At 42.5% G+C, this 27008-nt stretch overlaps 1 protein-coding gene across 1 annotated transcript in view; it reads left to right on the top strand.

Annotated features, from left to right (window-relative positions):
* Positions 1-27008, top strand: part of CCDC88C (coiled-coil domain containing 88C) — a 102743-nt gene that overhangs the window by 65156 nt on the left and 10579 nt on the right. The window contains exons 13-25 of the mRNA XM_079947708.1: positions 4455-4636; positions 5622-5759; positions 7372-8442; positions 9968-10095; positions 11772-11913; positions 13456-13644; positions 15157-15318; positions 16786-17063; positions 17733-17876; positions 19676-19862; positions 20857-21002; positions 23021-23110; positions 24082-24320. Of these exons, the coding sequence (XP_079803834.1) occupies positions 4455-4636; positions 5622-5759; positions 7372-8442; positions 9968-10095; positions 11772-11913; positions 13456-13644; positions 15157-15318; positions 16786-17063; positions 17733-17876; positions 19676-19862; positions 20857-21002; positions 23021-23110; positions 24082-24320 (3096 nt within the window). The remainder of the gene's footprint in view (positions 1-4454; positions 4637-5621; positions 5760-7371; positions 8443-9967; positions 10096-11771; positions 11914-13455; positions 13645-15156; positions 15319-16785; positions 17064-17732; positions 17877-19675; positions 19863-20856; positions 21003-23020; positions 23111-24081; positions 24321-27008) is intronic.

A 27008-nucleotide genomic window follows, 5' to 3' on the forward strand; every position in this document is an offset into this window, starting at 1 on the left:
TGAAAGCCTCTTTCCATGATTCAGGTGCCTTTTTCCCCTCCAGAATTTCATTACAAACTTCCTTCAGTGGTTGTATTAGCCATTCCTTCAGCACTTTATAATATTTAGCCGTCAAACCATCTGGTCCTGGTGATTTTCCCAATTGCATATTCTGAATGGCACCCTCTATTTCTTGTTCTGTTATTTTCTCATTCAAGATCCTTTTACTTTGTTCTGAAATTTTTGGTAGACCATATTTTTTAATAAATTCTTCTATTTCTTGTTCGTTAACTGGCCCTTGTGCATACAGTTTCTTAAAAAAACTTTGAAAACAATTACTTATCTCATTGGGTTTGTGGATAATTTTTCCATCCACTTCTAGACTTGTCACAGTATTCAATTTCTGTCTCTTTTTCAATTGCCATGACAGAAGTTTCCCACATTTATCTGCTGATTCAAAAGTCTTTTGTCTCATTTGCTTTATTTTCCATTCTATTTCTTGATTCATGAGTTCCATGTATTGCATCTGATAGAACTTTATTTCTCTCAAAATCTCATGGGACTTTGGTTTGGACCTCAATTTCTTTTCTCCTTCTTTCATTTTTTCTAAGATTTTTTCTTTCCTCTCATTTTGTTTCTTCCTCTTTATAGAGTTCTGCTGAATTAGGAAACCTCGCATCATGGCTTTGCTTGCGTCCCAAATTGTTCTTTTCTCCACTTCTGTTCTCAAATTTATCTCAAAGTAATCTTTCAATGTTTTTAGGGCCTTCTTATAAATCTCTTCATCTCTGAATAGGGTGTCATTCATTCTCCATCTAAAGGATCCAGTTGTTGTTAATTTCATCTCCATCTTTACAGCGTTATGGTCGGAGCAGGTTTTTGGGCAGATTTCTACTTTTTTTGTTCTTGACGCCAGGCTACTAGAAATCCAAATTTGGTCGATTCTTGTCCATGTCATTTTTGCTTCAGAGAAAAAAGTTCCCTCTCTCTCAAGAGGGTTCCTTGTTCTCCATATGTCAATCAAGTCCATAGTTTCAGTCATTTCAAAAAAAGTCTTTGGTAGTCTCCCTTCCTTTGAAATCACTTGTCTCTGTGCTTTATCCATGTTTGTGGAGACGACTCCGTTCATATCTCCCATCATTACAATTTTATAATCTAAAAAGTCCATTAAAGTCTCATGCAACTTCTTAAAAAATTCGGCCTTCCCTTCATTTGGCGCATAAACTCCAACTATCAAAATCTTTTCTCCTTGAATTTGTATTTCAATTGCCAGGTACCTTCCTTGTTCATCTTTAAATATCATTTTTGGAGCCAATTTTTCCTTTGCATAAATCACCACACCTCTTTTCTTCACTTTGTCTGATGAAATAAATTCCTGTCCAAGTCTCTTGTTTATCAGCAATTTCCTGTGTATCCTGGCAATGTGGGTTTCTTGCAAGCATATTAGGTCTAATTGTTCTCTCTTCAGAATATGAAAAACTTGACGACTTTTCCGGGGAAGGTTCAAACCGTTGCAATTCCAACTAAGAAGTTGCAGAGACATTTTGTTCTTAAGTGCCTGTTCCTCCGACTGCTCCAAGCTTTTGTTCTTCCTCCGATGGTGGTGGTAAAAGTCCGAATGATAGATTTGCAATGTCAGTTGGTTCTTTCTCCTCTACAATTCCTTTCTGCAGGTCTTCCGCGTATCTCTCCAGAAACTGTTCTTTGTCTTGAATTGTTCTTATTTTAATCTTCCTTCCTTTAAAGTTGAAGGACAGTCCTTGTGGGAACTCCCATCTAAAGGGTATGGTATTTTTCTTCAGCAGGTCAACCAAATTTTTATAGAGGGTTCTCACCTCCAAGATATATTTGGGGATGTCTTTAAAAATCTGTATTTGACAGTTTTGGATCACCAGTGCCTTTTGGTAGTGCAGGTTCAATATTTTATCTCTTTCTTCCTTTGATCTCAGTGTAATTAGACAATCCCTTGGTTTCTTGTCCTGCCTCCTGCCCAGCCGGAAGGCTGTTGTTATCTCAAATTCATCTTCTTCCGCCCATTCCTCTTGCCAAAAGACCGCAAAGTTCTCTGTAAGGAAGTCCACAAGGCTGTCCCCCTCCCTTTCAGGAACCAGTCTTAATTTCAAGTTTTTCTCTTTCCTCTGGAGTTCCAGTAGAGAGAGGATTGCATCATGCTCATTCACTTTTTTTATGATCGGCCCAAACTTTTCCCTTGTCTCCTCTGCAGTATTTTTTGCACTTTCCGCGATCTTTCGTGTTTCAGAGCTCTCTTGAATTAATCTATTTATAGAATCTGTGTTAGATGTTACACTTGCTGTATTCACATCTAGTCTTGCTGTCAGCTCTGTCAATTTTTTGGAATTTTCTGTAGACAACTTTGTCAGTGCTTCCAAAGATTGATTTATTTTAAGCAGTGCCTGTGTCATAGGATCCATAGAGGCTGTTGCTGCTTTTTCCTGTGCAGCTGGTGTTGTGCCTGATATTGAGCCCCTTTTCTTCTGTGATTGCTTTGCTTTAAGTCTAGGTACTATCTCTTCTGTTGGGCCACTCATATCCTCAAGGTCGTTCTCACAGAAATAACTTACAAGTGGAAAATCCCACTGTTTCTTTTTTGGTGCAACAGTTTCACTTAAAACCCTCTAGAGGGAGCATTCAATTGTATCCAAATGGAAAGAAGAAACAAAGGAGCAAGGAAGCATAAAGCAGTAAACAGCAATTTCCAAAGTCCACACTGTAAATCCTCAGTCTTTCAATGTAACCAAAATTGCAGCAGGCGGAGTTAAAGTCCAGTAACTTTGTTTCAGACAAACCCCCACTTTGTATCCAGTTTAGTCTGACAGTTCACTTTCCCAGTGCCTTGTTTGGGCAGCCCGACCTGGGGGATTTGGCAGTGAAAGATCTTATTTTCTCGTTTATTTTCACGCAGGTTATCAATGTCCAAATCTCTTCCCCCCTTCTCCTGCCTGTCGGGGGGAAGCCTAAGTCCGATGTCAGGTTTGACAGCTTAAAAAAATTATTTTCCCTTCAAATGCAGCTTGCTTTTTTCGTTGCTTTGTTTATCATGCAGCTCAGGGGAGGCAGACTTCCTTAGTTTATGCCTTTCCCGTTTTCAGCCAAATTTCCAAATTTTAGTGTCCCGTCAATCTCTCAATCTTACTCACGGGTGTTGTAGGCAATTTCAGTTTCAGGAAGGAATCGGCGCTCTCCGTTCATGGCGACGCGGCTTCACTCCGCGGGCTGGGTGACGACTCTCAGCACCGCGCTTACCCCGATGCCGCTCCAAAGCCTTTAAAAAGGCTCCTTCACAGTACCGGGGGGCGCAAAAGGTGCCCACCGAATCTCCTTGTTCACAGGCTCCGCGCCTGTGATTTTAGGGGTCCCCCGCTCGCCGTAGCGGGTCAGACCCGAACTCGCGGAGCAGTCCTGCCTCGGAGCTCGAGGCTAGGACCGCCATTAAACGCTGGCGCCGACCGGAAGTCCGCAAGATGAAATGTCTTGCGAGTTTTTCCGACTTTTTTTTCCTTTTCCCTCCCTTTTTCTAAGCCGCTAAGCTGCTTATCTGCTTATCCGCTAAGCTGCTAAGCCGCTAAAAGCTGCTAAGCCGCTAATAGCACTAATCCGCTAAGCCGTCAATGGGCTTGCTTCGCAAGACGAAAAAACCGCTAGACGAAGAGAATCGCGGAACGGATTCTTTTCGTCTTGCGAGGCACCACTGTAGTTTCTCACTAGCTTTCTCTGCTGCTAGTGATCCAGTGGGCTGATACATATGTAATACTGATTCCCTTGAAACCACTGTGCATAATTTTTGTTAAATAACAATTATCTAAGGAGGTCATGAGCCATTGGGAGGGTGTGCCCCCACCTGAGACGATTCTTCTGCTGTGAAATTCCCCAACGTTTGAGACAAAATGATTGTGGATGTTATTACTGTGAAATTCCTTTGAGATACTTTATTGGATTGTGATTCATAAATGGAATATTAAAGGCAAATAATGATTATAACTAGTGAGTCAATAATTCCGCATAAAGATATACATGATCACCAGTATCCTTAATAACAAATCATAGTAAATAGTAATATGTATCTTGCTAGGATTTATTTGTTTTTAAGGATATTGATGACAATGTGTTTGACTTAAAAATATATGAAAGGAATTAGTATCTTCCTTTAAATCAATTCCATTTAAATTACATCTTCTGTACTCAGCTGATCAGTTGGTTATAGTAATCAGTTTAAAAACTGTTTTTATGAATAAAAGAAGAAATAATTTTGCATGGTGTTTTAGAATGAAAGGGCACATAATTCTCAGAAGTGATAGAGCTCATCTTTTGAGGAGAAGGTCTTCTCCTTTCCCCTCTTGTTTTTAAAGAGTTGAGTATTGATACAAGTGAGGTGATAACACATGGGGTTAATCCTGGATATAGAAGCAGGCGTACAAATGTGCTACTGTTGTATTCTGAATGTTGTATTTCAACAGCAAGGAAGTCTTTTGTCTTTGAACTGAACGAATGTGCATCAAGTCGCATCTTGAAGCTCGAAAAGGATAACCAGAGTCTGCAAAATATTATCCAAGAGCTCAGGGATGCATCGGTAACCTCTGAAGAGAGTAGCCTTAAATTTGTGGAGCTACAAAATGAGAATCAGCAGCTAGGCCAAAAGGTAATTAACAAAACATTAATTGAGCGTACCAGGGGCTGTTTGCCACCTTCTCCTTTTTTGTTCTTAAAGGGATTGGTATTGATCCATTCTCTCATAGCAAGATTATTCATTTTCCCTGCTAGGAAACCCAGTACAGTGCTAGTTTGAGCAAGGAAAGATTCTTGTCTGGGACCTTGAAGAGCAGCTGCCAGTCAGAGAAGACATTATCAGACAAGGTGGATTAGTAGTCTTGACTTGGTTTAAGGGAGTTTCATTCATGTTCGTACGAGTAGCACAAAACTCTCCGCTAGATAGATGTACAGTATTTAAGACGTTATGGGGCTGATGATGAATCCTTGATAGTCTCTGGCTGGTAAGGTAAAGGTAAAGGGACCCCTGACCATTAGGTCCAGTCGTGGCCGACTCTGGGGTTGCAGCGCTCATCTCGCTTTATTGGCTGAGGGAGCCGGCGTACAGCTTCCGGGTCATGTGGCCAGCATGACTAAGCCGCTTCTGGCGAACCAGAGCAGCGTACGGAAACGCCGTTTACCTTCCCGCCGGAGCAGTACCTATTTATCTACTTGCACTTTGATGTGCTTTCGAACTGCTAGGTTGGCAGGAGCTCTGGCTGGTAGCTCTTAACAATTTAACTTTCATTAATTCACTTAAGCCTTCACTATATGTCAGAGTTACAAACAAACCATGGGTATCGAGCCAAATTGCTTTAATTTTTCAACCCCAATGTCTTCGAAAAGAAGCAAGCAGATTAAACAGACATTTCCATTTAATTTCTGGTCCCCCTGGTGGAAGAATATATTCTTCCCCCCGGTGGAAGAATATATATATACAGAGACAGAGACCCAGTTTGTCGAAACTTGTTGCTTTGAAAAAAGCACCGTTGAATGCACAAATGTGCAAGTATTTACATTCTCATAATGTCTTTGCATGTGAACAATATTTGTTTAGGCTTGCATATGATATATTGTGGTAATTTTCTCCCATGCAGATTGAAAAGCTGCAGAACCAGATTGAACGGGAGAAGCAAAGTAATCAAGACTTGGAAGCTTTAAGCGAGGAGCTGCTAAAGGAGAAGGAACAGCTTCAGGGCAAGATGGAGACCTTGAAAGCTGACAAAGAGAGACAGGTGCTTGCAGATGTAACCCAGAGGCATGTTTGCTTGGTTGGTTGGCTGGTTGGTTATTTAGAAAGACTTCTTGGCCCACAAATATAAAAAGGCACCAAAACTTCCTCCTGCCAGCAAATTAGGGCTCCGCAGGATCAAAACATGAAACATTTCAACTTATCCATCACAGTCCACATGGGTGTCTCCACACCTTCAGGTCACCTTGACTTGCCAGTTTAGAGTGAGTGTCAAGAGGAAGTAACTCAATTTTCATACTGCCAGAAGCAAAACTGAGTTGCATAAGCAGTTGTGTATGGATCAAATTTATAAAAATGCTGAAAGAATTGCATCACCTTTGCTGCTGTTCTGAACAGCTTCAAGAATTCATTGAAACAACGAAAACTGCCTTATACCTTATATTGATCCATCTAACTCAGTTTTGCCTACCCTGACTCCCATAACAGTCCACAGGAACGCTCTTGCAAAGTGACAAAACCGAAATCCTAGGTATACCTAAGTAAGCAACTCCCATTGTGCTTGCTTAGTCACATCGTCTGTTTGAGTAGCGTAAATATTTGGGCAGAATAAGGAGTAAACACAACTCAGTTCAAGGTGGTGTGGAAATTTCCACAGAAAACCAAAACACTCTGCTTCCCCAAGGTTGATTGGGATACCCCAAACAGATATCTCAGGCCATCTCCTCCACAACTTTAATCCTGCATTGGGAATGTCTTGACACTGCCATGCTTTGGCACCCAGGGACCTCATAGCACCTCCAGCCAAACCTAAAATGTTTGGCCTACAGTACTCATCACAGAGGTGCTAACTGCTTGCTAGCAGGACAGCGTGTCCATAGTGCTATGAGATTTATTTTTATTTACTTATCTATTTATTGAATTTATAAACCACCCTATACCTGGAGGTCTCAGGGCAATTGAGATGACACAAAACAGAGCAAAAAGATTATTGAACCAGGTGTACAGTATTTATACTTAGGTATGGGTGGTGCGGTGGTCTAAACCACAGAGCTTAGGGCTTGCCGATTGGAAGGTCGGCGGTTTGAATCCCTGCGACGGGGTGAGCTCCTGTTGCTCGGTCCCAGCTCCTGCCCACCTTGCAGTTCAAAAGCATGTCAAAGTGTAAGTAGATAAATAGGTACCGCTCCAGCAGGAAGGTAAACGGCATTTCCGTGCACTGCTCTGGTTCACCAGAGGTAGCTTAGTCATGCTGGCTACATGACCCGGAAGCTGTCTGCAAACAAACGCCAGCTCCCTTGGCCAGTAAAGCAAGTTGAGGGCCGCAACCCCAGTCATCCATGACTGGACTTAACAGTCAGGGGTCCCTTTACCTTTACCTTTGACTTCTTGAAATAATGCAACTTCATCATGTATCTCACCTGTTTGGTCTAGGTTGTGTTTCTTGAAAGGTGAATTCCCAAGGGCTTGTTTGCAGCTTTCTGGTACTGAATGCATGGGAAGGTACCATTACGTTCATGTCCTTCTCCTGTACGTCCCTTAGACATCTCATTGGCCACTGGGGGAGCAGAATGCCAGACTAGTTGAGCTTTGGGTTGGATGCAGCAGGGCTTTTTGTGTTTGCCTAATACACCATCTTGTTTTGTTTCTGAATGTAGATAAAAGACCTAGAAAAGGAAACAGACCATCTCAACCAAGTGGTTTTGTCCCTGAGGCAGAGGTCTCAGGTCAGTAGTGAGGCCAGGGTGAAAGACATTGAAGTGGAAAACAAAGTACTCCATGAAACGGTTACAGAGACCAGCAGCAAGCTCAGCAAGCTGGAGTTTGAGAAGAAGCAACTGCAGAAGGACTTTGAGCAGGTTAAAGAAAAGGTGGAAAGAGTAGAGGAAATGGACAAGGAGCTTCATCGACTAGAGAGGGAGAACGAGCAGCTCACAAAGAAAGTTGCTGCCATGAAGATCACTACGGAGAAAGTAGAGGTTCTTGAGGAACAAAATGGGAACTTGGAAGTGGAGAACAGGAAGCTGAAAAAATCCCTGGACACCTTGCACAATGTTTCTGTCCGACTAGAAAGCCTAGAAAAGGACAACAAGGAGCTAGATGAAGAGAACCTGGAACTCAGGAGAATGGTGGAGACAATGAAGTTTGCCAGCTCAAAAATGGCCCAGATAGAAGCAGAAAATAAAGAGCTAGAAAGAGAAAAAGAAGAGCTTAGGAAAAATGTAGAGATGTTAAAGATTCTGATCAAGAAATCAGAACGGCTGGAGCTGAGTTACCAGAGTGTGAATGCTGAGAACCAAAGACTCCAGCAGATTATAGAGAACAGCAGCAAGAAAATCCAGCAATTGGAGAAGGAACTGGAAGGCACTGAAAGTGAGAACCAAACCCTCCAGAAAAAATTAGAGGAGCTGAAGATCTCAAATAAGCGGTTGGAGTGGCTGGAGAAGGAGAAGAAACTGTTGGAGCAAGAAGTGTCCCAGCTGGATAAAGACAAGAAGATACTGGAGAAGGAGACAAAAAGACTTTGGCAGCAGGTGGAGCTGAAAGATGCTAATTTGGATGAGAACACTGCAGAATTGGCAGCAATGGAGAAGGAAAAGAGAACACTGGAAAGAGAACTGGCTAGGTCCAGAGACTTCTCTCATAAGATGAAAGAATTTGAAAAAGACAATAAAGATCTCCTAAAGCAACTTGCCATTGACAAGAGAACACTAGCTACATTGAGAGAGGTGAGCACATGTAACATTAGTGTCTTTGTCTGAAGTGTGCATTTTAGCATGTAGCATATTAGAATGTTTTATACAGGGTGAGTCCTTTAAAAGAGACCCCATGGATACAGAGTGCACATGTTCCATGGGGCCTCTTTTAAAAGACTCACCCTATATATAACGTTATATCCAATGCAACTGAGGGAATTAGGGGGACACTATGTGGCCATTTGGAGCATAACATCTTGTCATGGCCCAGAGAGGGGGCTGAATTATCATTACTGTTTCTGTTGACCTCAGGCTTGTTGGAGCCACTTTTAAAAATTTTTTACTAGAACCCCAAGGTCTGCCAACCAGAGCCAGGTAGAAAAGGCATTAGACAACACAAAATAATTAAAGAACACTGTGACCCCTAGAAACTTGTTATCTGCAACTGAGCTGAGCTGAGCTTATAGTCCTTTCCCCCCAGTGTCTACTTTGGTTAGCTTTCTTCATTGCAGCAGCCTAATGTAAATGAACAAAGTTCATTTGTTGTTGTTCATTTTTGAACTAATGGAAGTTCAGATCCCAATCTACCTTCTTCTCACCCCCGCTATAGGTGATGTGCACTCTCCTCTGTGATCCACAATCTAGATTTTATAGAGTTACAGTGCTACCTCGGGTTACATACGCTTCAGGTTAAGAACTTTGCTTCAGGATAAGGACAGAAATCGGGCTCCGGCGGCGCAGCGGCAGCAGGAGGCCCCATTAGCTAAAGTGGTGCTTCAGGTTAAGAACAGTTTCAGGTTAAGAACGGACCTCCGGAACGAATTAAGTACTTAACCCAAGGTACCACTGTATTAGTAAATCACTGCCTAGTGCCGACATGATTTCTGAATCACAGAAGAGAGAGTCATATTTCACAGGCAGGTTGTGATTTCAAGAACACAGAACATCGAAGTTGTAAATCCTCAGCAAAGGTTTCTTCACAAATTAAGGCCTGGTTCACACAGTTAAAATAGGCTGGTTCCAGAGTGACTTTGCTCAAACACCTGCTAGGATATTAAGCCAAGTTAAACATGAGCCTTTGGCTTGTACACAGAGCCTCTTTGATTCCTCTTGTACTGTGGCCCACAATTGAACTGGGAAGTTCCCAGTTATCCATATCTTTTTGTTTCATCCAAACTGACAAATTTTAGAACAAGCCAAATCATACTTCAGAGTTCTTATTATATCAACTTTTTCTGAAGCTGGTATCCATAGTTTGCTGGTTCAGACTAAATGGGAAACTATGGTTATTTAAGGACTATTTGGTTTAACTGTGGTTTATCACAAAGGTGCCCTATGTGTTCCAAATGCAATTCTTCATCCAGTGCAATTATTTTATCTTGAGAAGTATTGTACAGTAGATGTCATAGTTTTTCTTCCTGATAGTGACAACTGTGCAAGAAAAGTCTTCTGTGAAGTGGTCCAGAGGGCTTCCAAAATCTAATATTGTTGTAAAGAAAATCAATTATGTTGTTGCTTTCACTGTTAGGCTACTAATTAAGTTGGTTCTTATTTGCAGGATTTGGTTCTTGAGAAGTTGAAGAGCCAGAGATTGTCTAGTGAGATGGACAAGTTGGACCAGGAACTGGAAAAGATCGGATTAAATAAGGAGCTGCTCCTAGAGACTGATAATGGCAACAATGACAAGTGAGAAGATAGCGTTTTTGTTTTGGAAGGATTTCTGGCACATTTTGCCTTAATTTCCCCTCATTACATTTCCCAGGTTTTTTGTACCCTTGTCAAAAGTTTGTGGGATTTCTCTGGTGTTCCTATTTGTTTCTTCTAAAGGAACTAAATTACCACATTACTTGTTTCTAAAAGAAGCTTCTATAGGTAGATGAAAATCCCCTATCAGTCCGAGAGTTGCTGTGAGGTTGACTTTCTCTTCAAACAAGGCTGTCAACAGAGATGCCAGCTGCACAGATGTAGGGACATCTTGCAAGCCATAGTGAATTAAATATGAAGTTTTAGCTTCACTGAGTTTCAGTGAGATTGGGGATTTACTTACCGTAAATATTGCAGTTTTGCCAAGTAATGGTTCTGCTTTCCATACCACTTGCTATTTGAATTATTCTCAGGAAGATGTGGATACATGGCATCTGCAAAAATATCTGTAATGTAGTAGAATGGCATGAGCACAAGGACTTCCCTTTATTTTGCTCTCCCTGCGGAAGAGTCTCTTCCAACTGCACTGTTCACCATAGGTGGCAGTACTACTGTATGTTTAACCCAGTGTGGGGCCCAAGTAAGTCCTCCAGGTCGCCTTGTGTGGCCCACCAGACCATTTGGGCCAAGGCATGCACACCTGCCCTACATGTGTAGCATCGCGTATCACATCAAGTACCATTGTGACTGGCCCAAAAGGGGTTTTCTCTGTGCTTTGCTGATTGCCAGGGCTTACAGAGTGCTCTATACAAGGGCTTCACAAGCCCCAACTATCAGCTTGTACAGCACTTGAGAAGAGCTTGCAAACAGAGATGCACAGGGGGTTGTAAGCCCCAGTGAGCAGCTGATCACCGGGACTTGCAAAGGGCTACGGCTTTGCCTACACAGTTTGATTTCAAGCTTGACATCATTGTGATGTAAGGATATTGAAAGGAGAATAGCTTCACCCAACTGTCAAACTTGGCCCTGGGGGTTGTAATGCAAGAGATAAGGATCTGGCCCACTCCCCATACCGAGTTCTCTATACCTGGTCTAGCAGCATGCATCCATGGATGCCAGTATACAAGCCCCCACCCCAAGCCAGTCCCCATACAGCATTTATTTATGCATGTCTAGATGTTTTTATTCTAATTTCTAACCCCATAAGTAAAGGTAAAGGGACCCCTGACCATTAGGTCCAGTCGTGACCAACTCTGGGGTTGCGGCGCTCATCTTGCTTTACTGGCCGAGGGAGCCGGTGTACAGCTTCCTGGTATATGGCCAGCATGACTAAACCGCTTCTGGCGAACCAGAGCAGCGCACGGAAATGCCGTTTACCTTCCCGCCAGAGCGGTACCTATTTATCTACTTGCACTTTGATGTGCTTTCGAACTGCTAGGTGGGCAGGAGCAGGGACCGAACAATGGGAGCTCACCCCGTTGCGCGGATTCGAACCGCTGACCTTCTGATCGGCAAGTCCTAGGCTCTGTGGTTTAGCCCACCACGCCACCCGCGTCTCTAACCCCATAAGTGCATCTCTGCAAATGAGAAAGTAGGATACTGATGGAAAGTCAGTGGTTCTGTGGGCTCTTTTCTAATATTCAGGAAGAATGGTTGAAATGCCTCAATAAGGCAGAATTAGTTCCTTTCTCATTACTGATATGGTCATTGTCTCACAGGAAGTATAAGATACTGGAAAGCAAAACTGAATGTGACCTAAAGACAACACTATGTGATAAAGAAGAGAAAATTGCTGTATTGGAGGCCCAGCTGCAAGAGTTTCTCACCTTGAATCAGCAGTTACAGAATGAACTAAACACCGTAAGAGGGAAACCTTTGCTTCATAATATAAAGGGTGAAACTGCATGTTATGAAAAATTGATTATTTGAAAAGCATGTGGGCCTCTTTTTATTCTGGAGAAAAGCGAACTGTGGAGTCCTCCTATGGAATTTGTACTCCATCCAGGTCGTGAAATTGTACCCAATGCACACCAGTTAACTGCCTATCGTGCCCCCACCCCTGGCTGTATGCAGGGGCAAATAGCAGCTGTGTATGTTCCATAGTTCCATAGAAAACCCATGTGGGGCCCTGACTGGAACACACCATAGATGAGTCCTCAAAATAAAAGTGCATATCAACAAGAAGGTTGGCACAAAGTTTAGATGTTTCATTGGCTTGCATTATTTGCATAGTTTCTTCAATCTCAACTCAAGAAAGATGGCCTAATTTATGCCAACGTAAGTTACACTGGCTTGATTTACCCATTTCCAAACTCCATTCAGGAGGAATTTCATTTGCACTACCCTTTTTTGCCAGCTAAATTATGCTGAGATGCTAGGTCATGTGACTGAGCTGAAAGAGGTTTGGAAGGGGTGTAAGTCTCTCTTTGTCCTTTTCTGCCTACATCACGCCCCTGTAACCCACCTTTTTTTATACATTGACTTAATTTATGCAGTCTCAGGGATTTACATTGGTGTATCTTCAGCTTAGCCAGGAAAGCTCAAGATCTGTTGAATCCAAGCTCTCCCATCCCAACAGATTTTGGGTTTGGATCATAATAATCACCAAACTATGTGCCGGGGTGCATTAGTGTGTTTTGAAATGGATTAAAGGCTCCTGTAAGATCAAAGCATGTGCTCACAAAGGAGTGACCTCTGCTGAGGGTAACTAACTCTACTCCATTTGTGAATGATATGTGGTTGGATCATCTGATCACTCCAATACAGGGAGACCAAATTACATGTCCTCAGGGGAGGGTGCCCATTGATTTGCTGAATGAGTCAAGTCCCTGGCTTGTTTCTGTTCCATCAAGAGGTATACTCAGAGCAGTGGCTCAAAAAGGAAAGTGGGTTAGGCATTTCTGAGGGCAAATAATTTTGGGTTCCATCACTGAAGAAGTCTTGTTTTCATCTTCATACCTAAAAGTAAAGCTTTTGGGATGTAAGAGCAAAGCGTCTCTCTTGTTTTAATTTATAATAAATGTTGCCTCTCCTATAAGAAGTTTGGGAAATACTGGCCTAATAAAGTCTTTAAAAACACAAAGCATTCAAGAGGTAGATTGCAGAAATGCAAGACCCAGAAAGCAATGACAGGTTGTTATACCCAAAGTACCATCAGTGTAGAAACACTTGAAAACAGGTTTCCATATACATTGCAATGTTTGGGTTAAAAACCTCACAAATATTAATAGAAAAAAGCAATAAAAAGTAGTAGTTAAAGTGGTGAATGCTGAATGTTTTCAACTGATATATATGGTTGTGATCATCTGTTTTTCGATAATGGGTTTAGGGTTAGGCTAAGTTTCTCCTGTAGACTTCACAGTTCTATTTATTGGCATATTTTACAAACAACGTGTATTACAGATGAGGAGGGACTTTGAAGGTGTCAAGCAGAAGCAAGAGGATGGAATCCTTCTGCAGAATTCACTGAAGCAGCCCAATGAAAATTTGGTTTCCTGTCATCAGACAAAGGAAAAGTGGGAAAAGGGACACAAAGAAGCAACAATGGAGCTTCTGAAAGTAAAAGACAGAGCTATAGAATTGGAAAGGAATGTAAGTTTTTTCCTTTACTGGGTTAGCTTATTATGTTCATCCTATGTGATGCAGTGTAGCCAGTGTTGCACTAAGGTGAATTCACTTAGGTGGTATACTTGTGCCAGCAAAACACTTTGCTGACGGTGGAACGTTGTTGCACAAGAGACATGCTGGTTGCTGATAGCTTTGTTTCACGATGCATCGCTCAATCTGTTGTGCAACAGGTTTCTGCGAGTGCAGCTGTTGCATTGGATTCTTCTGTTGAGCAGCTTTAAAACTCACCTGTCCACGTTAGCGTAAGAGTCCTAGCACTAGCAGACAGATAACGTTGGGTACAGCCCATTGATGGTTGATTTCTGTGTATGTATGCTGAGAGGGAACCACGTGCCAATTACACAAGCCTGTGGCTCTGAAAACTTTGACATATTTTCGTATATGGAACTTTTCTCTGTAGGAAAATCATAATGTGCGGAGCATCCCTTATTTTATTAATCTGTTTAAAACATGTATCACTCCTCATTATGATAGCAATCCCAGAGCAGGTTACATTAAAAAATAATAACCAAAATACAACATGTACAATGTAACATGATAAATAAATATCCCACGTTACTCTCAGTAACCAAAACTAAAATATTAATAGCAAACAGGCAGTAATGTTCAGCAAATGCCTGAGCAAAAAAGTAGGTGTTCAGCTGGTGCCCAAAACTCATGAGATTTGGTGCCAGCCATATCTCTGTGGGGAGCCATAACTGAGGGGCTACCCCTGAGAAGGTCCTTCCTCTGGTATGCATTTTCAGAATGCTTTCCCTTCATACTTTATGTCAGTCTTCTACAGGATTACACCTTCTCCCATACAGGGCTCAATGAGTGTGCCTGAAAAAGAAAGAGGAAGAAAGCCCTCCTTTCTTTTGCAGACACTCGTTATTAAGGCTGGTGATTTCCAAGCTTCTTCCACCTACAGGCAACCCTTTCCATATCCAATGGTCTGCCAAGGCATTCATGCATTTTGCAGAAATTGCTGGTGCTCATTTGATGGTGTTTGCGCACACTGTTGACAATGTATCAGAAGAATGAAAATGTGCTAAAACATACTCAACACACCTTTGTTTGCATATTGGAGATGATCTGCATTGGTGGGCAAGCTCTAATTCAAGGAACTGTCCTGACATTATAGACCTTGCCATTAAGACAGCCCTGATCAGCTTCCTAAGGGTCCCAGTTCTCTCTTGAACACAGCTTGAAACCATTGATTTGGGGAAGAAGGATGAAAGTCCACTACCATCGCTGTTCATTACCTGTATGAAAGTCTGGGATGCGGGGTACTTGCAACCATTATTTCCTGCTTCTTTCTTTAACATAGGCAGTATTGGCCCCACTTTATCATCTATAACTAAGGGTACTCATGAGCTGTTTGCTTGTGAAACATGGAAGACAGTGTAGGCTCCCCTTGCGCCAGAGATGCTCTGAAAAATCTGTAGCTGCTGAATCTTTTTCCTCCTGCCTTTTCATTTCTGTTTCTCCTATCAGAATGCAGCCTTACATGCAGAGAAGCAGCTTCTGAAGGAGCAGCTAAGACATTTGGAAACCCAGAACACCTCCTTCAACAATCAGATCCTGACACTACAGAAGCAAAATGCCTTCCTTCAAGAGCACAACACTTCCATGCAAACACAAACAGCCAAGCTCCAGGTCAGGAAAATCCCTACTGTGCACATCTGCCAGAAACATTTTCGGTGGCTCAGTTTAAAATGGGATGGAATTAGCCAATTTCTAGCAGCAGTCTTATCATTTTGAGTGTCCGTCAGAAAGATTAACCTCTCCTACAAGGTTGTGAGATTAATACATTGGTGTATTTTCAGGGAAATTGTGTTTTTTGATTTTCAGGGAAATTGTGTTTTTTGATTTTATGGGCGTGATTCAGCTTATGACTTCTGCTTATGCAACAGGGCTTTCTCCACTTTCCTCCCACCCCCCGAAATTGGCACCACGGTGGTCAGGAGAACCCCCAGAACTGGGGGAGGAGAGGGAGGATCATTCGCTCTAGCAAGCTGAAATGTTTGTGCTAATGGAACGAGTGGAAAAGTACAACATTGGATTTCACCCTTTATTTTATTCTTGATTTAGTGCTGTTACGTAATTTGGAAAACTTAATGCACAGGTGGAAAACCTAATGAACTCCAAATATTGTTGGACTCCATCTCCCGTCATTTTGTGTGATATACCGGTAGTTCTCGGCTCAAAAAACAAACAAACCAAAATGTGCTTAAAAGTGGGCTTGTTGGCTGTTGAGTCAATCCATTCCTTCCCATTCCCACCAAAGGTAAACATCAGAGACCTGAGTTTGTTGTTAATGGATGTTATATTGCATGTTGCAATATAGCATGCACATCTAACAACAATATTTATTTTAAAAATGCATATATTAGGACAAGATGCATTTAGAAAGGCTTGTATTGGGATTAAAATTTCTTTTCAATATCCATTTTATGGTTAAAATACATATTTAAATTTGAGTTTTCATATTGATTTTTTAAGAAATGAAAATGAAGGACGGAATGGACTTGTGAATACACACATGCAAGACTTGACACAATCCAGAGACACATCCCTCCCTAGTATTTGTTCCATGGGGGATAGAATCCTGCCCCCCCAAAACTCCACTCCTTTAATTTCCTCCCCAGCCCAGCTCGGAAGTATAAAATATTTAACGATGATTGCCAAATCAGGGTACAGTACTGATAAAATGCAATAAAAACCATGCAATCAGTATGCAGTAATCAATAAAGCAAGCAAGAACACATACATAATCAAATGACTCATAGGAAAGTGCAGCAAGACAAAGTCAACCAAAGGTTGGGTGAATAAGTAGGTCTTCAATTGGCACTGAAAGGTTAACACAAATCACACCTGAAAAGGAAGGAAATTCCGCAGTGAGGGGATGCCTGGGTCATTAATGTCTTTCTTCAGTTGCTCCATATTGATTCCCCTGTCAAGAGGACATTCACACTAGATCTTCACATATGAGCAGGTAGGTATGAGAGAAAGGTTCTCTACCAGGCATTCAGTTCCAAAGTGGTGTAGCAATGCAAGCGCCTTTTATATAATTTACCCCTGTGTGCTGATGAAACGTTTCTTGATTCTCTGAGAAACTTTTAGGTGGAGAACTCAGCCCTAAATTCCCAGAGTGCCTCCTTGATGGCCCAAAACGCTCTGCTCCAAAACCAGCAGCTAACCAAGGAGAACGAATGTGACAATCTGTTGAAGCAGAAAGATCAGCTCAAGGCAGAATACGAGTCCCTCCTGCAAGACCACGAGCACCTGGCCTCGTTGCATGAGCGGCAGTCGACAGAATATGAAATGCTGATAAAACAGCACAGCTGCCTCAAAGCGCTCCACAAAAACTTGGATCTGGAGCACAAAGATCTGGGAGAAAGGTTAGCGGGTCTTGCATAGCCACTTGGAATAAATGAGTTATTCACATCTGAAGCCCCACTGGGGGATTTACTGCAGGATGGGGTTGTAAAAAGGGTTGCCAACTTTTAAAAAAAAACAACTCACAAAAACTGGTCTCAGCCTTTGCTTAGCAGTTTGCTCTGCAGATATTAGCAGATGATGTTTCCATGTAATGAAAAGCATCACTTGCAGATTTCAGCAGGTCAAGCATCTGTTTAAAAGCACAACAACAGGCCGATCTGCACGTTCCCCCCGGATGAGTTGGCAACCTTATCAAGTTCCTTGTGTTGGGAATATTGTATGTGCCAGTAGTTCCTCCTGTATCAGATGTTTGTAAATGTGTGTGTGTGTGAAAATATATAAATTACAATGTATATGGTTTAAGTACATGGAGTAAACCAAAAAAATATGGATATTATCCAGCCATAGATAAGAACTTTCAGGTCCTATCAATCCGAATCACAGAGAGTTAGGCATGAAAGAGAAGTTCCTAACTGTGGTTGCATTGTGGCTTATGCAAATACATAAATTTACAATAGACCACCAGAATCTGTTGACACAGAAAATAAATCTCGATTTTCTGAATCATGTTTTAATCATGAGAAGCATTAAGGCAAAATAGCAGCCATTCTTTTATTTCTTTCCTGCAGATATAACGGCTTGATACAACACAAATCCAAACTGGAGGAGCTGGAAATGGTTTTAAAAACAGAAAAAGATGTTCTGCAGCAGGAAAAGAGAGCAAGTGCACTAGTGACCGCGGAGAACCAGAAACTGAGAGAAGAGCTGGAAAGGTACACATCCTCAGAAATTATGCCAGCCCCTTTTACATGTTACTGGGCAACTTGGTGCATTCCAGATAATATTGGCCAGATAGAGATGCCTAGAGGGCTACATTGAGCCCGTGGGATGATGGTTCACCACCCCTGCTATATTGGCCTCCAACAGGTTGGAATTCATTGACATTGGAGGACAGCACCTTAACTTCCCCTGCTTTGGGATAGCATGGTTTATCCCATATCATTGCTAGGGGTATACAAACTTCTGCCCAAGTGATTGAGCCCACCTCATTGAAAACAACAACAACGGTAATAATTTTATTTATACTCCGCCTATCTGGCTGGGTTGCCCCAGCTACTCTGGATGGCTTCCAACACACATAAAAATAACAATAGAATGTCAAACATTAATAGTAACAATCAGATCCTATATAAAAAGTCACAATAACTTCAAAATAAACAACCTACATCAAATAAAGCAAATTCAACAATCCACTAGAATCCAACAGTAAACAGCAAAATCAAACATCTGCAAATAAAAATTAAACAGTCCACACCCATCAATTACAATAAAGAATTACCAATCTATAATCAAGAAAAATAACAGCAAATCACAATGCATAAAATACTACATAACATACAAAGACCTTGCAAAAGGATCAAATTGAAAAACAAGGTCACTTAACCCATAAAACTATCTTTAAAAACTATCTCTGAGCTACTCTCTTCCCAGATGCCTCTGCTGCTCTCAAAGTCATGGTCTGAGAAAGGCTTCCAGGGCTGGAGGGTGGGGCAAGGCAGGTGGAAAAGCCATTGCCTGCAGAAAGTCTCTCTCCTCTCAATTCTATGTAAAAGGTGAAGGAATGCGGGTGGCACTGTGGTCTAAACCACTGCGCCTCTTGGGCTTGCCGATCGGAAGGTCAGCAGTTTGAATCCGCACAACGGTGGTGAGCTCCTGTTGCTCTATCCTAGCTTCTGCCAACCTAGCAGTTTGAAAGCACACCAGTGCAAGTAGATAAATAGGTACCGCTGAGGCGGGAAGGTAAACAGCGTTTCCATGCGCTCTGGTTTCCATCACAGTGTTCCACGTTTAGTCACGCTGGCCACATGACCCAGAAAAGCTGTCTGTGGACAAATGCTGGCTCCCTTGGCCTGAAGCAAGATGAGCGCTGCACCCCATAGTCGCTTTTGACTGGACTTAACCGTCCAGGGGTTTACCTTTTTACCTTTTACCTATGTAAAAAACATAGTGTTTGCAAATACACTTCATATAGTTTAGGTATGGAATGTTTTGATAGGCCTTCCATTATACCATTGTCATTTTAACATGAATGACAATACTTTCTGTGTCTATGTTGTATTTTTTTTTCACCCAGTAATGTCCTCCTTCCCTAGTCATAGGCAAAAGTTTGGGGACATAATGCAGGATATTATATTTCACAGGACTGAATGAACAACTGAAAATTGTGGGAGTATGAGCCTAGAAAATGCCAGTATTAAAAACCTACACTCTCAAATGCTGCTCTGGTAATTATTTTGGGCAGGGCATAATTGTGCTTAAATGGAGTAGGATTAAGTTAAAACCTTGCTTTTGGAAAACAGAGGTACCATTGAAACTTGTAATCCCTCTCAGATTTTACTATTAGCAGATCTAATTTGCTAATATAAATAGACCTGCCTCTTTGTTTAGCATTCAGAAACACTGTATTCTTACCCTTCAGCAGGACCAAGGCTTTAACTGTTCATTTCTGGTTTGAATTGCTGTTGGAGATTTGGACAGGGAAACAGTGAGATGTTTGGCTTTTTCCATTTAGGGTTAATTTCTTGCACAGCAAGCTCAAAGCAGAATACGAGGGCCTTCACGTCCACACCAAGGAACTGAAAACCTCCTTGAATAGCTCCCAGCTACAGCTGAACCACTGTCAAGCTCGCTATGATGAGCTGAAGGAGCAGTACCAGACCATGGACATTTCCTTGACTAAATTGGACAACCACTGTGAGGTGAGATCTATGGACCAATGAAATACAGGTGGTTATTGTGGGCTCAGGAAGACTTTGCCAGTCCATAAATAGATGCTGCCTCATTCACAGAGGACCGTAAGCCATGGCAGATCACTCCCACGTCACTGCTTCTCTGTGGTGCAAACAGGAGCAACAAACCACAATCCTTGGCGTAACATTAATGTCCAATCTGGGAGTTATGGCTTCTTTCACTCCAAGCCAAGAACAAACCTTGGCTTCGGATTGTCCTTTGTTTGGAGTGAAGCAAACAACAATCCCTGTTTCAGCCATACTGCAAAGCCCAGGAAGATGGATTGTTGCTAGCAAGGTGAAATGAAGTGAGAGTTATCTGCGTGTTTGTGGTAAATCATTTACCATGGTTTACTGTCATGTGAGAATGCAGCTGAAGGGAGAAAAATGTAGTGGTGTTGACTTGCACTTAAATGCCAGTAATTTGAAGGAGAAACCTTGGTGTTAGGCTTGGGTGGCTGCCAAATCCTTAAAAAGTGAGATGGGTGGACTTGAGAACAGAATGGGGTTGGGGAGCTAACCTCTTCCATGCTTTCATCTTTTCCTGTCTCATAACTGTTACTTGTTTTTTTAGCTTCTTTATTCCAGAAGGGACTCAGCTCCACAATGCACTTGAAAGCTTCCCCCGCCTTGCTTTGTTAGGGTTTCAGCATCATCCAAGATGGATTATGCAGCCTGTCATGCCTAGTTTCACTCCCAGTTAAAATCAATAAATGAATGGCAATGAAAGCGAAAGGCTACCACAATATAAATGCAGCAAACAGCCAGTAATTTATTTGAGTGAGACATACTTATGCGTGTGCATCTTAGCACTGGTGGCAGTGGTTGGCACTCGGCTATCTGACTGCCAAAGTAGTTGGCAAGCTTTAGGGTACAAAGGACCTTTGGCTCGGTGCCGTTTTATTAATGGTGAATAGACAAGCGCAGGTAGAGGAACTTCACCTGTGATGTGTCTGTTGAATAGCTTCTGGCTCGCCTAAAAGGAAACTTGGAAGAAGAGAATCATCATCTCCTGAGTCAGATCCAGATGCTGAGTCAACAGAACCAAATGCTACTGGAGCAGAACATGGAGAACAAGGAGCAGTATCATGAGGAACAGAAGCAATATATGTAAGACTCCCCTCCCCTTATTTATCATGTTGTCAGTGAGACTGTTATCAAAGCGTGGCAATGAGGGTGCATGGAGACATCCAGGGGGATATCTGAGTCCCTTGGGCCACAATAGCACAGCCAAAAGTCAATTTAAAAAGCTTCTGAGCAACTGGGTGATCCCTTTACTCAGCTTTACGCAGCTTACAGAGTATTGCATAGATCCCTGCTCCTGCACTTGAACAACCTGATGCTAGGGTGTGAAAGCAGATGCAAGCTGCAGAGAGTTATTTCCAGAAAACACTGTACTGACTGCAGTGTGAGTTACCACACCCAGTTCAAGGTGTTGGTATCAGTGTGCAAAGCCCTAATGGCCTGGGATGCCAAGTAGCTAGAAGATAAACCATCGCAGACCTCAGTGGTTGGCAGGCAATGCCCTATTGATGCCATCATCACTGGGTGCTGCCTGTCTGGTGTGAACTTGTGTCAGGGCCTTCTCAGTAGTGGCCTCTTACTCATGGAATGCCCTCCCTGATGAGGTGCACCTCTCCCCCTAATTATTAACGTTTAGGCATTTTAAAAAATGATAATAATCCTGTTCACCCAGGCATTCGATGGCTGAAAGATACTGACTTGTATCCAACTCTGCACAAATGGATTTCCACTCAGTGGGACTTCCCCTTCCTCTCCTCCTCTTGGGCACCCCCAAAATTTCTCTAATGGGCCCCCCAAACTGTCTGGAGCAGATTTTGGGATTGTGCTGGGGACTGCAGGCAGCAATAGAGGAAGGAGAAGTTTCACTGCACATGCAGAAGTTTGTTATGGTGCTGAAACTTGTGTTGGATACAACCTGTTGTTTCTGTCAACTTAATTATTTCTATAAGGCTTGTTTTTAATTGTTTTTTAAAAAGGGATCTTTTTGCCATCCTGGGTTTCTTTGGGAGGAATGGTGCGATTTATCATTATTATTTCCCAATATATAGTCCAACTGTGCAGGACACACTGATGCCAAGTAATTGGTTTAAGAAGTGCAAGATATAAATACTTAACTAGTGATGTTGCCAATTACCACAGATAATCCTCATGATGTCTTGTCTTGTATTAGCCTCTGTGTATAATTCAGATTTCCTCTGGACCATGAAGAGCAGCCTCCCAAGCTTTGTCTCAACCTGTGCCTGAAACTATGGAAAGTTGCAAAAGCAATTTGCAACAAGACATGGAGGGAAATCAAGTCCTGAGACTTGCCTGGTGCACGCAAGCCTTTAAGTGCACCTGAAACAAACTTCGGGAGGGTGTCCCCAAGTACTCTTGAATGAGTCATAGCAGGCAACAGCTGGAGCAGCAGTCTTGTTTCATGCACTCGTAGTATATATAACAGGTTGATGACAAAATGCATACATAAAGGTAGTTTTTGGGTTTCCTTTTAAGTGCCAAATGTGCTTACCTGGTATATGGCAGATTGAATGATGCACCTGGTAAGTTATGTAAAATTTGTTGGGACAAGCTGCAGTATGAAGGGGTGAGGTTCTATTTCACGTGGTACTGGCTGATCCCTAAACTTTTAGCAGACATGGTAACAGCCCTCTACTATCCAGGCATCCAACTATGTTGTCCAGAGGCCCAGACATATTGTGTGGTCATTAAATCCTGCCATGAACTTGTAGTGATTGTATTGAACTGATTTTGACTTAATCTACCTAGGTAGTTTAGCTCACATGTTCCAAAAACAAAACAAAACCAGCACTTTTTTCCCCTCAAGTACTGCAAGCATTTTAAAATCCTCCTTGTTGTTTTCTTGTGCCTCAGCTTTTTGGTGGTGGTTGCCCTACCAACTAGACGGCTGACGTGCTTAATCATGAAGCTAATTACTTCTGTGTGATAGGTACTTTCTCAGAAGGGCTTTTCATCGCTCAAAATCCTGCCCTCGGGGACACTGGCTTTGTGAGAGTTGAATTATTAATTATACTCAATTCCTAGCAAGTAGAACCCTCTAAGTGCTCATGTGTTGTTGTTTTCCTGCTGCTTTGGTTTTTCAACAGTGACAAACTGAATGCATTAAGGCGACACAAAGAAAAACTGGAGGAGAAAATAATGGATCAGTATAAGTTTTATGATCCGGCTCCAAAAAAGTAAGTTTTCTCAAGCTTAAATGGCACACGGGCAGTCCTGTCCTAAGCAGAAAGTTGCCTCTTAAGTGTGCGAGGGCAACATGTATATGACGCCTTTGTGTTTGGAAAGGTGGCCACTTACTGACAGTTCTTGCAGTCTAGAAATTCTGTTTATTGAGGCACGGGCATTTCCTCTTAGGGAAGATATTGGGGTTGGGGGGTTGGTCACACCTTGCAGGTTTCATCGTGTGTGGATGCACAGATAGTCACTGTTGATAAGGCAAGGGTGGGGGCATTTTTCAGCCCGAGGCTGCATGCCACCGATGAGTAGGGTCAGAAGCAAAAGTGAGTGAAGCTACAGATGCAACTCTTACTTTGTACAGTAAGCTACATTTGTCACACAAAAGCCAAAGATCTCTAGACACCACACAGACCACTTTTCTCCACCCTCCATTCAGGCCAGCAAGATACGCAGTTCAAGGACATGCAACAGCCAGGCAAAAGCACTTGAGCAAGGTGCCAGTGATGGGTAGTGACCTGGAGTGAGCCCCAAGGGCCAGACAGAGGGGCCTAGAAGGCCACATTCAGCTTGTGGAATGAAGGTTCACCACCCCTGCTATATAAGGCTCACAGATAAGGGCACTGGTGTCTGTATGTATCTCAGCAGTGAGCAATTACAGTGTTAAGTCCCCATCTTTCTCCCAGAAGGGTTTTTAATGAATGGAATCCGAAAAGGTCCTCATAAGAGACAACAAATAAAAAATTCATGGGATGTTTGTGTATGTGAAAATTCCATGCAGGGTCTTTGCTCAGTGTTTGGTTTTTAAATCCTCTGGCAAAACGTGGCCCAACTTTGATTGAGTCAGGGAATGTCATCTTCCTGATGCCAAGGCAGTTTCACAGTACTCTTTTATGGTGGAGAGAAAAGATAAGCATTGCACTGTGCTAAAAACACGAAACAAAATGATTGCTGCTCCTTCCCTCAATAATAGGAAAAACCACTGGATAGGAGCTAGAGCCTTGGTTAAACTCATGAAGCCAAAGAAAGAAGCTACAAGAGAACGGTTGAAATCCTCAGTAGAGAGTCCTCCATGGCACTCAGAAAGCACAGACACAGCTGGGTCACCATCGCCTTCACAGCTGCCCAAGCAGCAGGAGAATCTGGAGAGCACCTCCACAGAGTCTGGCTCAGTGGAAGGCAGAGAGCAGAATAATGGACCTGTGGGGAAAGGTAGGTGGTGTTGCACTTAATGGATAGTTAATCAACTGCTGGTCTGTTGGTGCTGGCAAGGCTAGCTAGCTAGGAACAAATAAATAAATAAAGGGTGCAATTCAGCCACGGCTGAGCATTTCTGAATGCCACTGAAATCAAGTGGGAAATTAAGAGTGAAGCACATCTGTTTTTAGTGGGCTATTTTAAATGCACTTTCATGAGGAAGGGTAGACAAGGAGACCACCTTGTGGAGATGGTAGAAATCGAGAGAATAGTGGTACCTTCTGGTTCCACAGAGGGGATGATCTCTCACCTGTTTCATAGATAACATGATAGGGGAGTGGGTGTTGTGCTGAGAAGGTAGGTTTGAACATGTTGTCGCTTTCCATTCACACATTCAGTAAACATGGGATTCCTCATTGGGGTCGCACCTACTGACCACTATCTCTGTACATTCAGTGGAAGGTTTCAAAAAGTGTGAGTATACCTGGATCTCTGTAGGTGCATAAAGCCTGTATGTGTGATTAGGAAGTTCATTGGTACAGGGTTCCCAGTTGGAGGCAAGAATCTACAGAACATCTAGCTCCCTCTCACTATTTGCTGAGCACGCTGGCAAAGCAGAGCTAGCAAGCATAATCTTGAGCCTATGCTTACTGAAAAGAAGGTGGGCAGCCGAGAGTCGCATGAAGGGAAGAGGAGATTGGGGTTAATGGCTGATGAGAGAACCTAGAGGGATGGGGGAGGGCAGGGTTTGAGGTTTAGGTGAAATTAGTAGCTGTTTATTCCCCCTCCCCCCAAATACACACACACAAATACACAACCAGCAGAAGCAGGAAAAAGTATGCAGAGCATACATTCCCATTCTAAAATTATGTGTCCTTTGGGAAGTGGACTCCTTTATGTTAAACATAACACTTTAACTGCAAACACAGATGGAGAATTATGTTGTACTGCCTGGTGTTCTTGGGTGCTCCATACAAAGTGAGGTTGGTTTTGCTGTTGCATCGATGTCCCAGTTCAGCACTCTGGAGCTACCTCTGAAAATGAGTTCGTACTTATTTATACAGGGTTGCTAAACAGTTTTTTCTCAGGACTGAATGTTGATTTGCTTTTTAAGCACAGATTAGATTGAGGTTGCAGCCACTGCATATCAAACTTCTGAGTTGCAACAGGGGTCAATATACATCTGATAAACCATTTTCCAGCGTATTAAGCTCTGCCATTGAAGCCATGACTACTGTGAGTTGTGGATCCTCAACAATGCAGATACAGAACTCCCATCACCCCTGTCCATTGGCCATGATGGCTATGGTTCATGGGAGCTGGAGTCCAAACATGTCTGAAAAGCCACTGGTTCCCTACCCCTGTTCGGTAAGGAGCAGAGTTTTTAGTTCGGGGACCTTTTTCCCACCAGATGTCAGAGAGAAAAACAACTACCAGACTTTTAGAAGACATCTGAAGGCAGCCCTGTTTAGGGAAGCTTTTAGTGTTTAATAAAGGTAAAGGTAAAGGTACCCCTGCCCGTACGGGCCAGTCTTGACAGACTCTGGGGTTGTGCGCCCATCTCACTTAAGAGGCCAGGGGCCAGCGCTGTCCGGAGACACTTCCGGGTCACGTGGCCAGCGTGACATCGCTGCTCTGGCCAGAGCCAGAGCCGCACACGGAAACGCCGTTTACCTTCCCGCTGGTAAGCGGTCCCTATTTATCTACTTGCACCCAGAGGTGCTTTCGAACTGCTAGGTTGGCAGGCGCTGGAACCGAGCAGCGGGAGCGCACCCCGCCGCAGGGATTCGAACCGCCGACCTTTCGATCGGCAAGTCCTAGGCGCTGAGGCTTTAACCCACAGCGCCACCTGCGTCCCATTTAGTGTTTAATAGGTTATTGTATTTTTGTGTTCTGTTGGAAGCCGCCCAGAGTGGCTGGGGAAACCCAGCCACATGCAGACGGACGGGGATATAAATAAATTATTATTATTATTATTATTTATTAATAATTTTCTTTTTCTGAAACTCCCTACTATTTGGAGGTTCATCAGGCACGGTCTGTTTTCAGGGGAGGGCAGTGTGAAACATAAAACTTTTTTACTGAGCTATCAGCACGTAGATGGAGCAAAGTTTTTCTTTTGCTGCTGCTTCTGTTTGAAGGTTTTGCTTATTCTGATGCTGTGGTTGGTTGTCCTGCCATTGCTGCTGCTAAACTAGACTTCTTGTCTAGTGGTTTTTAGATTATTATTATTATTATTATTATTATTTATTTATTTAATCTTCAATTTTGTTCTTATTTTAAACTGCTTTGGGAGGCATTATGACTGAAAGATGGTTTATAGTAAATAAATTTATTTTGGATTACTGAATACTATTACTGTCACATGTCCTATTAGACATAGTAGTTCTCTGAATTTATCAGATTCTTCCAAATGTCTGGTTTTTTTAACGGCATCTCAACTCAACATGTTTGCTGAGTTGATTGCGTGAGATCTATTAAGTACTGTTTCAAAATTAATGGATGGGGATTTTTTCACTTTGTGCTGTCCAAAATATATAACGAATATATAAAGGTTCCGCCATATAGTGTAATTTACTGTGACATTTGATACACTCTGAAGGTGTGGCCCATCTCTTAACAGTGGAGGGAGTAATTAGGAAAGAAATGGTCGCACAGAAACAGAGTAAGAAAACTGGGAAGGGTTGGTAGTGATTTCAGGAG

The sequence above is a fragment of the Podarcis cretensis genome, assembly GCF_951804945.1.
Source record: "Podarcis cretensis genome assembly, chromosome: 1".
In the NCBI taxonomy this organism is placed as follows: domain Eukaryota; kingdom Metazoa; phylum Chordata; class Lepidosauria; order Squamata; family Lacertidae; genus Podarcis; species Podarcis cretensis.